The following is a 14,451-nucleotide window of genomic DNA, read 5'->3' as shown; positions in this document are numbered from 1 at the left end:
AAATCGGGTTTGAACTTGTGATCCCTGGGCACAGATATCCGCAGGAGGCGCACCACCCTCTGGGGGTACCGTCTACTAAAATAACGCACCTTCCTGTCCCCCTCGAACGGCCTCGGGGGTGGCGCGTGAAAGATTCCCCAGGCACCCACCTGCATGGACCATCCTGGTGAAGACGGCGACGCCATCTTAAGGCCTTCACTGCAAAGCTGCTGCGACTCCCATCAAAAAGCAAATCTCCAAGCACGCACCACATACATGTTAAGAGTCTGCGGAGCAGAAACTATACGGTTCGATGGATGAACACACAATTAAGCCAAGGAAATAAACAGTATACTGTTATACTGTCTGCTTCCCAAGAAGTGCACCATATTTAGAATAAATATTGTTTTGTATCAGCTTTTCTCTGATAACAGTGAAACAAAACAAAACTTAGGAGGAAATAACGTCACATGCGTTCCCATGACCCACTGCTGCCTAATTAAGTACCACACACTTCTGCCCTAAGAGTCATCTCTCGCATTCATGACACAAGCATGCTGAAGTCTGCATCAAAAACATTCTCCCATGTAAACCATTCGGCACAACTGTGGGAAGCAGAGATGCTGAATGGTAATGCTCAAGCAAATCTCTGGGGGAATTAAATGCAGCCAGGATTGAGACAAAGTGTACAGGCATTTAGCAAACACTGAGATTTGTTAATCTAAAACAGAAATTATTTCTTAAATGGGAGCATTCTGTGTACTTAAAAGAAAAGAAGGGCTTTCAAGTCTACGGCTTCATCCATAAATGAGAAGGCGGGCCCCTGAACGTCTGGCAGGAGTGCAGACCGCGGTGAATGAGAATCTACAGCAGCACGGAAGAGATTCATAGACAATATTATCGTTTCCAGGGATGGGCCACAGCACTTACTGGAAGAATAAGGAAAATCAAATATATTCTACTTGAAACAGATCAATAACGGGATGCACTTTCCTGCTAACTGACTCAGCGCGAGAGAAGGAAAATAACACTGGAGTTTACTTAAAGAGACCAAAGACATTAATTATTAAAAGCCAGAAGCTGACGCTCAGGGTTGAGATGGAATGCTCCAGGAAGCAGATGTTTTCAATTCAAGCCGGCACATTCTAACACTAGTATGTACAAAACCAAGCATAGGCAAAGCCAACACATCTCGCCCACAAAGGCTATTGGCGGTGCCAATATTTTGTACCCAAGCTGTACAGCAGCGTGGCTGCTGTGCAGAACAGCTAGAACGAATCTAACTTAAAAAACAGCTATGACGTGGCCGTGACCATGGCTAATGCATTTTCTTTCAGAAGGGCACTAGCACTGGGCGTGTCGGAGCACTTTTTTATTTTTATTTTTTAAGCTGTGCGTCCCACAAGGAAACACAGCAGAAGACAGGTAGAGAAGGCTGGGCGAGGGCAGTTGGGGGGACCACACGGAGGGTGGGCAGAAGCTGGTGGAAAGCAGAAGAACAAAGGAGGATGAGAAGGTGAAAAGGGAGGTCAAGCAGACTGACACAGGAGGGTGGGTAAGCAAATGGATAAACGGAGGGTGGGGAAGCACACGGAGAGCGTGGGACGGGCTAGGACAACCACGCTGATAACGGAGGGCCTTCGGGAGGAGCAGGGGCCAGCAAAACTACAAAGGAGTGCGCTCGGAAGGGGCTAAGGGTGAGCAGATGAACAACGGAAGGTGGCTGGGAGGGGCTGAGGATAAGCAGACAGTCAATGGTGGGTTGCCGGATCTGCAGCAAGCACGCGGACAACGGATGGGACTGGGGGAGGAGCACAGAGGGGAGACTAGTCCACGGCGGGGACAGCTGAAAAGCAGGCGCACCCTGATAGAGTGCTTGAACACAATGGGGGGAAAAAAGCAGCACCTGGAAAAGCAAGAGGTAGAAAGACACTAGTAGTGCATCAGTGCTTCAGGTGAGGGACAGACACATGAAGAAGGAAACCTAGGGAAACTGACGAATAAGGAGCGAGCAAATGAGAATGACAATGAAGTTAACCAATGGCACACAATGGGAGGTCTTTAAGCCTCCAATAAGCTAACAAAGGGTCTCACAAGTAACAAAACGAGCACTGTCTTGGACAAGACCTAACAAGGTAGAAGGTGTACTAATGCTTCTACTAAACAGGATAATCTGTGTAGAGAATATTACTAACACAATGAGTTAAACTGAGTTTTTTCAGAACAAAGTTAGATTAACAAATGCAATAATGTTTTTAAATGATATATTTTACTACTATTTATTTGTTTTATTATCAGCGTTCTGCAATGTTATATCATAAGTAACTGCATAATGTTTATTCCAGTGGTAGTTAGGCACCCAAATATGTTAATAAGGGCAATACAGAGGTCGTCTGTAATCAATAAATAAAAACAGTTTGAAAACGAGAGAAAGCCCGTTATGTACGGAGGAAGACAGTGAGAAGTCAATGACAGAGAATGTGAAACTGCGTTCTGTGGAAGAGTAGAGTGCGAAAGAATGAGAACGATGGAGGGCCAGGCAAGAAGCAGATGGGGAAAGAGTAAGAAAGGCATGCTTTTGAGGATGGACAATGAAGGAGCGAAGAGAGGCCTGCTGAAAAAAGGAACATAGTAAGAAAGATGAGAGTGTGAGAGGAAAAAAACTGTTGTGTGGAAGAAGAGGATGGGAAAATGAGAAGCTTGTGATGTTTGGGGAAGAGAGCCCTTGATGTGATAGGGAATAGTGTGAGAAGATGAGGCTGAGCCTGTGGCATATGGAAAAGGTGTGAAAGCGGACAGTGAGCCTGTACTGTTTTTAACAGTCTATGCGGTAAAAGAGAAAAAGGTGCGATGGAGGAAAGAGGAGGAGGGGTGAGAAAGAGAGAAAACGAAGACAACAAGCAGAAAGGAAGGTACAGATATTAAGGTAAAGAACAGACAGCAGAAAAGAAGAGACATTTGAAAATATTGTCAAGACAGCCAATACACACACACAGAGAACAAGAGAGTAGTAGGGGGAGGCAGACATGGAATGGAGGGAGGAAGAAGAAAAACAGAAAACGATCTGGAGAGCGCCAAAACAGGACCAAGCATTTGCAATGCAACAGGTGTCACATTTGTGAGAGTAGAGCTATTGGCGTTGTAAATAACAATGTCTTTTACCCATGTGTTTTGGTTTGGAGTGTGGTGGATGTATGCCAGGTGCCACAGCAACTCTCCCAGGCTTGTCTCTACAGGAGAGAGGACACAACAAGGCCGCCATCTTCGGAGTGTTTTTACCTCATTCCTACAGACTGGCTGTGATACCCAAGAGATGCAACCCTTTCTAGTGTGTTTACCTAAACATTTAGAGCCCCAAACAAGCCACAAAGAGACACCTTTGTGGCATTTAACCCAGAGGATGACAGGGTCAAAAGAGTTAGGAGCAAAGAAAAGGGGGCAGCCATATATGTCTGTGTTAAACTTTTAAAGGAATTATTCCTCTACATTGGCCATTCCAGGCTAACCTTTAAGTGCATTGACAGTATACAAAGAACAGAAAGGCACTTGCTTTGCAGCACTATGAAATTGCAGAACCTGTATTACTAAGTGCTATATAAAAAACCGAGTTATTCCCAGACTGCCCCAACATGCACCAGACAAAGAACCCCAGGGGAGAGGATGTGGCGTAAGGGCCAGAGCTGCCGACTTTGGAACTGAGGAACCCGGTTCAAGTCTCGGCGCTGGCTCAAATCTGAGCAAATCACTTAATCTCCCCTTGCTACCAAAAATGAATGTGTTCTTCCATAATGTAACTGGTGTTCATGTAAAGCACTGTAATACCTTTGTATCAAGTTTGCGCAAACTGAGCTCTATTTGAAGAGGCCCAATTTACATCCAAAGGCTAGAAGTTTTTTGCTATCGAGCTTGAGGCTGTGAAGTGCTTGGGTGGAAATCAGGACTCCTTTTTCACCACTTTGGAGACAACATCTTTCGCCATCTTCTTCCCTAGAACTAACCTATGTGCTCGGTTGGTGATCCTCTGGAGGTTATCAACAGCATGTGCTATCGGCTAGTGTTAAGCTCTACTCAAGTCATTTAGTTAATGTACCCACTGCAGTGGTTTTGGCAGAACGAGAATGTCACAGATTACAATCCTGACAAAGCTTTTTCACCTCTTCCTCTCTGCAAGGTTGATGCAAATGAATTATATTGATTTTATTAAGAATGGCACCCGCTGTGCAGCGCTATGAAATGGAAGAACCTGTATTATGAGGCGCTATATAAAAAAAAAAAAAAAAAAAAAAAAAAAAAAAAGAAGAAGGAGTTATTCCTATTTAAAAAAGGAGTTATTCCTAGACTGCCCTAACACGTACCAGACAAATAACCCTAGGGGAGAGGATGTAGTTTAAGGAACAGAGCTGCAGATTTAGCAGCTGGGGATAGCGGTCAGGGGTGTGGAATTTAATAAACTATCTACATGTCCATGGACAGGTTGCTTCTGAAATCTACTTGTCCTGTAAAAAAAAAATCAACTTGTCCTTTTGGTGCCATGTAGTGCAATGACAAATCATGGCAGCAATCTCTTTTTGTAAGAGCTCTGATAATAGCCTCTCTGATTATGTCGGGCTACTACTATAGTAGGGCTTGAATACATACAGTTTCAATCCCTACTATACCAATTTTGTTATTTTGCCACCTTTCCACAGATCTACATACTTGGGCTGGAGGAAACAGTAAGCAGTAGTTCCAGGGCTGGAATGCCTTTAAGTCCCCAAACCTACTAACTTGCATATTTTAAGGATTTTCACCAGCTCGTCTCTAATATTTTACTATAATGAGAAAGGTGGGGAATTTACTCCTGACAATGGCAGAAGTAGAATTTCTTCCAGGATTGGGAAAAAATGGTTGGAAGGAAAGTGAACTTGTAAACGCTCAATAGATTTGCACATGAGCAAATCTACACATGCATATTTGCTTGTGCTAAAATACAGCTCACAAATATTATCTAGGAGTACAATTTACTGGTCTACTTCTGTAAGTTCTCTACGAATTCATGAAAGCCACTAATTCAAAGACATATACCATGGGTGCACTTTTGTGACTTTCATTAAGAATTGGGTCCCTAATTAGGTCTGGTGTTAAAGACATTTTTGTTTTTATTCAATCTATTTCTCTCTCTATCTACTGTCTGGCTTTATTGTGAGTGATCACGTTCTGCTTTTCCACAAGGAGCATATTGCCACACAAAGTCGTTTTCTTCAGTGCCAGGAACTTCTGTGGCACTCAGTGGCATAATGAAACTGGAGGGGGCCCCCCGGCACACAACATGGAGGGCCCTCCTTCCAGACTCACTCAGGGCAGGTGCTGTGCTGAGGGGGCCACATTAACAATAATTGTTGCACCACTGGTGGCAATGTGTGCTTTTTGAGATAAAAAATACCTTTTTTGCTTTTTGCCAGTGTTTGTTACAATGGTGAGGGCCTGGCAGCTCACATAACAATGAAGTGTTACAAAAGCTATATCAAAGCGCGACAAGCATTGACGAAACAAAAATATTCACAACAAATGTCGGATCGGTTGACTTTGTTTGTTTTCATGCTTCCCATAATCTTGTGAAAATGGTACACTGATTTTCCATTAGGAATATTTTTTTTAAATACTAGCATGCATTAACACATTTTGCTAAATGACGCTTCAAAGAAATAGCACCTAAAATTTCATAGTAGTGAAACATTTTTTTTTCCTACTTGCATTTTTTCTGAACATTTTATTTTGAAAACAAAGAATCATCACTTTTGTTACAAACTTCTGCAAACATTTACATCTAATCAGACAGCATTATGGGAGCACTATACTTAGCTTCATTTTGCTAAACCTTTCAAGCGTGTGCACACTTTCTTTTTTTTTACTGGAACCACTTCAGTAGTGCAGTGTGGCCTTAAGAATGTTTTTTACAATGCTCAACCTAATCATAAAGGCTTTTCATTAATGAACCATAAACAAAAGTTAGAACAGCATCAACATATGGACATTCATGTTACCTCAACTTCAGGCAATTCCCCTCTACTTGTCACAAGGACAAAATAAACATGAACACTTGTTGCCCTTGACCCCAAACAATATGTCCCGGGTGTTGGGCTATAAGAATTCCACATCCCTGACAGTTCAAGTCTTGGCAATGGCTCAACTTCCTGTGATTCTGGGGAAATCCTTTAATCTCCCCTTGCTACCAAAAATGAATGTGCTCTTGTGTAATGTAACAAGTGCTCATGTAAAGCGCTGTAATACCTTCATACTGAGTTCCAGCTATATAAAACTGCAAAAAAAAACAAACAAAAAAACACGGTGCTCCAATACCTTCATGTCAAGTTTGCGCTACATAAAACTGCAAAAAAAAAAATTTATAAAAAAAGAACCCGCAGACATTGTAAAGAAACAGCAAGATGCCACAAACCAAGGAGGAAGAAACAACAAACCGCCATGAGCGTGAAGCAGCGAGGCAAAATACAAATATAGCGCGCCACATTACGGTGTCTCACCGATCGTGCAATAATCCATGTAACATGGTCAGTCTCCAAGGTGGTAATAAAACTGCCTCTAGGCAGGACAAATAAAAGGCATTTACCAACGACATTAAGGGATTTTTGAAAGGCAGAGCTAGTAAGAAATTAAAGTGATGGGTGTGGTTAAAGCCCACAGAACTGATTACATGTCAAGAAGACCAGCGCTTGTGTGCTGATATGCTCAACCTAAAAAAGATATGATACAGAGGGGAGGAAAATGACAGATTCGAAAGTGAGAGGTAGGCAGGCGGGGACTGAGAGGAAATGGTTGAGAGCAGAGGGAATAGAGATGAAACTACAGATACAAAGCAAGAGCACAGTATTTGTGGCTCACTGCAAACATCTGGCACAGTATCTCTAGGGTGCCCTGTGCACCTCCAGCACACTATCCCTAGGGTGCCCAGTGTGCCTTCAGCACACTATCCCTAGCCAGCACACTAGCTCTAGGGCGCCCCTGTGCGCCTCCAGCACACTATCTCTAGGGTGCCCCTGTGCGCCTCCAGCACACTATCTCTAGGGTGCCCCTGTGCGCCTCCAGCACACTATCCCTAGGGTGCCCTGTGTGCCTCCAGCACACTATCCCTAGCCAGCACACTATCTCTATGGTGCCCCTGTGCGCCTCCAGCACACTAGCTCTAGGGTGCCCCTGTGCGCCTCCAGCACACTAGCTCTAGGGTGCCCCTGTGCGCCTCCAGCACACTAGCTCTAGGGTGCCCCTGTGCGCCTCCAGCACACTAGCTCTAGGGTGCCCCTGTGCGCCTCCAGCACACTATCTCTAGGGTGCCCCTGTGTGCCTCCAGCACACTATCTCTAGGGTGCGCCTCCAGCACACTATCCTATCTCTAGGGTACCCCTGTGCGCCTCCAGCACACTATCCTATCTCTAGGGTACCCCTGTGCGCCTCCAGCACACTATCTCTAGGGTGTCCCTGTGTGCCTTCAGCACACTATCTCTAGGGTGCCCCTGTGTGCACACTATCTCTAGGGTTCCCTGTGCGCCTCCAGCACACTATCTCTAGGGTACCCCTGTGCGCCTCCAGCACACTATCTCTAGGGTTCCCCTGTGCGCCTCCAGCACACTATCTCTAGGGTTCCCCTGTGCGCCTCCAGCACACTATCTCTAGGGTGCCCTGTGTGCACACTATCTCTAGGGTTCCCTGTGCGCCTCCAGCACACTATCTCTAGGGTGCCCCTGTGTGCCTCCAGCACACTATCTCTAGGGTGCCCCTGTGCGCCTCCAGCACACTATCTCTAGGGTGCCCCTGTGCGCCTCCAGCACACTATCTCTAGGGTGCCCCTGTGCGCCTCCAGCACACTATCTCTAGGGTGCCCTGTGTGCACACTATCTCTAGGGTGCCCCTGTGCGCCTCCAGCACACTATCTCTAGGGTGCCCCTGTGCGCCTCCAGCACACTATCTCTAGGGTGCCCCTGTGCACCTCCAGCACACTATCTCTAGGGTGCCCTGTGTGCACACTATCTCTAGGGTTCCCTGTGCGCCTCCAGCACACTATCTCTAGGGTGCCCCTGTGTGCCTCCAGCACACTATCTCTAGGGTGCCCTGTGTGCACACTATCTCTAGGGTGCCCCTGTGCGCCTCCAGCACACTATCTCTAGGGTGCCCCTGTGCGCCTCCAGCACACTATCTCTAGGGTGCCCCTGTGCGCCTCCAGCACACTATCTCTAGGGTGCCCCTGTGCGCCTCCAGCACACTATCTCTAGGGTGCCCCTGTGCGCCTCCAGCACACTATCTCTAGGGTGCCCTGTGTGCACACTATCTCTAGGGTTCCCTGTGCGCCTCCAGCACACTATCTCTAGGGTGCCCCTGTGCGCCTCCAGCACACTATCCCTTTGGTGCCCTGTGGACCTCCAGCACACTATCTCTAGCCAGCACACTATCTCTAGGGTGCCCCTGTGCGCCTCCAGCACACAATCTCTAGGGTGCCTGTGTGCCTCCAGCAGACTATCTCTATGGTGCCCCTGTGCGCCTCCAGCACACTATCCCTAGGGTGCCCTGTGTGCCTCCAGCACACTATCCCTAGCCAGCACACTATCTCTAGGGTGCCCCTGTGCGCCTCCAGCACACTATCTCTAGGGTGCCCCTGTGTGCCTCCAGCACACTATCTCTAGGGTGCCCTGTGTGCACACTATCTCTAGGGTTCCCTGTGTGCCTCCAGCACACTATCTCTAGAGTGCACTGTATGCCTCTAGCTGTCTAGGCTGCCCTGTATGCTTCTAGCACAGTATGTCTAGGCTGCCTTGTGTGCCTCTAGCACAGTATCTTGTGGGTGTACTGTGAGACTTCAGCACAGTATCTCTAGAGCCCACCCTATACTTTCGGCACAAAATCTCTACAGAGCACTGTATCACTCACCATAAATTGTCTAGAGTGCATTGTATTCATATAGTCTCCTTCCAGGCCTTGCACCCAATACCCTACAAGAAGCCAAACCTCCCGCTGCAACCGGCACAGATAGCCATCTCACAAATTTACATATTTATTTACTTCTCACAGTACTAAGGGCAGCTAACTCCCTGCTTTGCACAGCCTTGAACCATGCGCTGCAGCGGTCGGGGGACGGGCCTGGCCTCTGACTAGGCTCTATGCCCAATCCCCCCCCATAGGCAGGCAACACCTCCAACGCAAACAGCCTTTGGCCATGCACAGCTGTGGGTTGGATGCAGGGTCTGTCCACTAGCCAAGGCCTTCCCAGACGAAGACCATCCCTTTTATCGACCCCTCCCCACATTTTACATATTTTTCATGGTACTCCTGCAATACAGTGGGAATGTGCAAGCTACACTCAGTGAAGTTTTGCACGTTCCTGCTGTACCATGGAGAAGATGCTTGAGCAATGGTACCAGGGTAAAAAGAAAATAACCTGTTGTTCCATGGCGGGCCTCTCTAGACCATCAGCCCCACAACACTAGGCAGTCTGGGCATTGTTACCCTGCTCCTAATTCCGTTTTTGTGTATTTACTTCAGGACACTGGGACAGTTTCCCTAAGTCATGTCCATGTACTGGAGCCCTATCATTTCTCTCAGAGTTGCAGTCAGTCAATCAGATCTCATGGTACTTGGTGCCACAGAAATGGTGCATGTCCTGCGATAACCCAACAGGAGAAAGTCTGTCAGAGCCCTTTTTTTTTTTTTAATTTGCGGTACCGTGGAACTCATGCAAGACCAACTGCCCAAATACATACATTTGTTTTTAGCCCCTTCATGACCATCCCAACCACTTCTTTAAACACAAATTTCTTGAAAACGACTGAACTGTTCTAACCCAAATAATGAAAAGCACGCTTTCTAAGTAAAGTTTTAACTTTTGTCAAATATGGTATAACTCAGTTTAGCCGTTTTTTTCGCAGCTGCTTTAAAATGTTCCTGCAGGAATTAGCATTGAAAGGATCAATGTTTTGAGTCGTCGCTTGATGCATCCCCGCGATATTTTCAAGGAAGGAGCAGAGGTAGATGAACTTTTTATGGGAACATTTTATGAAGATTCGTCAAATGGCGCCAAAGTTATTAGGGAAACAAAAAACGCTCTTCCTATGTAAACTCTGACCCAGCTATAACTACACAGTGGCCACAGTCTAATACTACAGCAGATATCCTCAGGTTACTGTGAAGAGCAATTTCCAGCCGAGTCCAAGGCATATGATTAATCTCTCCTTCCCCACTCGATAAAATAAATCACCCTCCGACGCTGTACACAGATGAGCACTGTGAAGTCAGTGTGCGCCGTATGCATACAGACAGGCACCGCTGTACCACCAGAAAACACCATACAGTCCCTGTACCGGGGGTATGCTGGCAGTAATGTCTACCCGCTTGGAAACAAGTACTGTCTACTGGGTATACATAAACCTTTGTCATAAATCAACAAGGCATTCTAGCAACCTTGAGGAGCACGCCCCCAAAACAGATTCATTTGGTTACAATGACATTTAAGTCCACAACATCACAACTACACTCAAGCATGTATCGTAGTCCAGCACCCTCTGCACATGTGTAATGTACGTGGGCTACGTCGAGGGAAAAACGTCTGATTACAAGGCTTTCAAAGAATGGAACAAAATACCATATATTGATAATTCCGGAGCCTACAGAGATCCTCAGTAAAAAATGAAGGTGGATTTTACTACGAAGACAGCTTTCAGACTTAGATCAACATCCTGGAAGAGATAACATTGGCGTACTGGGAAGAGAAGTCAGCCACTGAGTGGTGCTACAAAGACAAGTAAGTGAGCGATGGGTAAAAGCCAAATTGCCACTTGCTGGTCCCTAGAAACCCCTTCTCTGACCTCAACTGACGGAACAATCTCCTTATATAGAAAACCTCTCACGCCACCATCATATAATTTACAATCTAGTTTCCCTCCATGTCATACTTTACTATACGCTGCCCAGCAGAGCGCCTGAGGGTCGTTCTTGTAAGTTGCCAGCTTGATGTAGAAGCATTTGGCGCAATATCAATGGATTAACGCACATCCTGTTATGTCTCGTACATTTTTCACTGCGCCACCATGGCACTGAGATGCCTTTATCTCGTGTGCTTGTGCAACCGAAGGGTACATCATAAACATAATCTAACTGCCAAGACGCTGCCTCAGCACGAGGCAATGCATCATTTTTCAGGCACAGCAAACAAAAGTTATTATTCCATTACAGAGACAAAGACAAAGATTAGCCCTTCAATCTCGATTCCCCTGCAGAAATCATACAGTACAATTAAAAACCAACACAGGACGAAGCTTTTTACCACTTGCTCTGCAGTGAAATTACACAAATGTACAAGCAAGTGGCAATGGTCCTAGGGCCAGGGAGGGGGCCCTTCCTGACCTTAGACAGAGCCACGCTGGTGCTCTCACGCCGTCATGTGAGTTCTTGTAGGAGGCAGCAATAGTGCCAGTGTGAGGCATGTTGGCACAATTTGTTGCACTGACAAGGGTCATGATGATGCCAGCTTTGGTACAGTAAGTGATGTGATGAAACCATGGCACAGAAGTGACAGAGGTCATCCATTGCACCATTTAGGGCCATTCTGCAGCACACGTATGTGTCATGCTAGCAACCATCATGTGCCATAGAAGTGAAGTCGGTGATGGAAAGAGACAAAGAATAACAATGTCCCTGCCGTCTAGGACATTAGCATGAGATGTTCTTGACCCAGGTATCACTCCAGTGAGGCCAATATGAATATTTGCTGTGACATCTGCAGGGGCAGTGTTGAAGGCATGCACAGCTAGGGTGACCGGATGACTTCAGGAAACCGGGACACTATTTTTCCATTACTAAACTTTGCTCTTACATATTAGTGCATTCTGAAAGTTGTAGTCTACCTTTATTTTTATTGAACCAATCGGCCCAAAGCACTGGATAACAATAAAAGCAAACTCCGGGAATTTAAAACTGCTGCCCCCCGGGATAACAATGACAGGCAAAAGCAAACTCCAGGGATTATAAAATGCTGCCCCATTGACATGAAGCCACCAGGATGGGCTAAGTAGTTGCCATCTGCAGGTGCACAAAAGTGCCAGATGGAAATACTCTAATTAAATTGAACGTGTGTCAATTACTTTGGGTCCCATCATGCGTGTTTTTCCTTTGTAGATGCCTGGGTCAGTAATACTGACGGAGGTTGTGCCACAACAGCCTAAAACACAAACAATGCACATCAAGATGCTCACCTGTTCTACATTCTCCACCGTGAAGTCCAGGCCCTGTCGCTGCTCCCTGCGCTCCATGTCGGTGCCCAAAGCCTCGCCGCACCCCTGGGGCAGGGACGGGGGCAGCCTGCCCAGGCACAACAGCCTGGCTGGTTTAGGGAGGGGGCACCCCCTTTTGGAGGTTTCTTTATTCTCGGTCGGGGGGGCAGGACCTTTACCAGATAGGAGAGAGACCCTGCAGGTGGGATTACAAGGGGGGGTGCAGAGGAGAGGGGTACCCCAGAAGGGAAAGGTGAAGGCTCACCCACCGAAGGGAAAAGTGGATCTAAAGAGGGTCTATCTCCTAAATGAATGGGCAGGACTCCTGGGAGATGAAAATGATGTACTGGCCGGCAGGTGAAGGGCCCTGACAGGGGTCGGGAGGGGGTGTTTTCTAAAATTGCAGACAGTGCTCCGGAGGGAACTTCTGTGGAAGGGACGCCGTTCACAGAGGGGAATCCTTGTCTAATAAATTGAGATACCTCCGGCTGTAGAAGGGGTGCGGCCTCCGCGGGTGGGGGGCTCTATTCGGGGGGTCCAGAGGGAATAACCCGGCGGCTGGCAGCCAGAGCTGCTCCCAGGAGGTGGGGATGGAGGGACAGGTCCCTGCACAGGCTGCAGGCACTGGGGCGAGGGTGCCTCAGCCCGGGAGACGGTCCTGCGGCAGGGGAGAAGGCTGCTGCACGCACGGGCTGCCTGGAGAGCGGCTGCACGGCGTCTGGCTCGGTCCTCTGGGCTCTTCCCTTCCCTCCGCTCTCCTGCAGCAGCCTGTCACTGACAGCCAGAGCCAGGCACAGGCAGCGGGGAGGCGGGGTCCTGCGGGCGGGACCGGGCTGCCCTCGGCGCTGCCTGCTTGGAGAATGAACCCACCAGGCTCATGGAGGGGGTCAGCGGCCTAGATACTCGTCACTGCCCGCCCGCTGCATGCTTCAGCACCGACTGCCCCCCGCTCCGTCCCAGCACCGCACTCCACTGCCAGGACCCACCGGCGGAACTGCCTCTTGTGACCCCTCGCCGCCATGTCAAAGGAGACAAGTCTCACAGCGGTCTAAGGGAGGCAGCAGGGAAAGTCGAATCAAAACACATTTTCGAGAGCAATATGAACAGTAAATGTCTAATTGAGTAGGACTGAGCACGCTAAGTGATAGTCCTTAAATTATTTAGGATGGTGTTTAAAAATATATATTTTTAGGAATATGTTTCTTCATTTTTCACATTCAGAAAAAAAAGTTTTACTTCTTTATTTCTGATGGTTTTCATTTTTTTTTTTAACTAACTGCGACATTGCATAGGAACCGAAAAATTCGTTCAAGATGGCAGCAGTATTGTTTTTGCACAATCGTGGCGAAGCGGGCTTTCTCTCACTATCTCTTTTATGTTCATAACCCTTCTGTCTTCCCCGGCGCACCACCGAGAGCGGCAATTTTGTTGCGGCCTTTCAACGCAACAACTCCGAGCTTGGGACACATTAAGAGGGAGCATGCATGCAGCCTAATTATTGGGAGAAAAAGTGTAATATATCTGATCCTTGTGCAATGATGTTGTATTATTATACACCATCAAATAGCTCTGTATAAAGACAAGTAATTGATGACATCAAATAACAGGTGACATCTGTACATTTGGCTATGTGGATTTTTAGCAAAATACGGATTTGAAAGTCATTTTTGCAACAAGTTCCCTTGCCGCCTATAGAGACTGGGTCTGATTCAAGATGGCCGTCGCTAGCAATAAGACTCCAGAGCGATGTTTGTAGTGAATGTCCCCCGCTCCCGTTCCAAGATGGCCTCTCGGTTAATGCGGAGTTATTTGTCTCTTCTATTGCTGTTTAGCCTTTCGCTCTTCCCCTTTCTAAGCGCCTTTTAGAATGTTTGAGGTAGTTTACCATTAAACTTTCAGAGCTGTTTTTAAACAAAGGGTATGATAGAGCGTTCCATACTAATAATTTACCTGTATTTTGGACGCTCTTTAGGCAGATGAATCTTTTGGCTAAGTGGGACTCTCTTCACCCGAGATCAGTCAATTTAATGTAGTCAATAATCAATAACGAACATAAGCAATGCCCTGATCAACATAACACTTAACAATTAATCCAGAATACATTTCGGCGAACCATGACCTTTCGGTCATGAATAACCACACCAGTTTATTCAAAGTTAATGAATTTATTTCCCTATATTAACAAAGCTAGCACGATATAGATGTGTCTCAACACCAAATG

At 46.8% G+C, this 14,451-nt stretch overlaps 1 protein-coding gene across 1 annotated transcript in view; it reads right to left on the bottom strand.

Annotated features, from left to right (window-relative positions):
• Window positions 1–13,057, bottom strand: part of IPO13 (importin 13) — a 370,551-nt gene extending 357,494 nt beyond the window's left edge. The window contains exon 1 of the mRNA XM_069227822.1: window positions 12,213–13,057. Within this exon, the coding sequence (XP_069083923.1) occupies window positions 12,213–12,269 (57 nt within the window). The 5' untranslated portion in view covers window positions 12,270–13,057. The remainder of the gene's footprint in view (window positions 1–12,212) is intronic.
• Window positions 13,058–14,451: the final 1,394 nt, after the last annotated feature.

This window comes from Pleurodeles waltl, chromosome 4_1 (genome assembly GCF_031143425.1).
Source record: "Pleurodeles waltl isolate 20211129_DDA chromosome 4_1, aPleWal1.hap1.20221129, whole genome shotgun sequence".
NCBI classification, from domain to species: domain Eukaryota; kingdom Metazoa; phylum Chordata; class Amphibia; order Caudata; family Salamandridae; genus Pleurodeles; species Pleurodeles waltl.
Note: the sequence above shows the minus strand (reverse complement) of the source record. Positions and strands in the feature narration are given on the sequence as shown.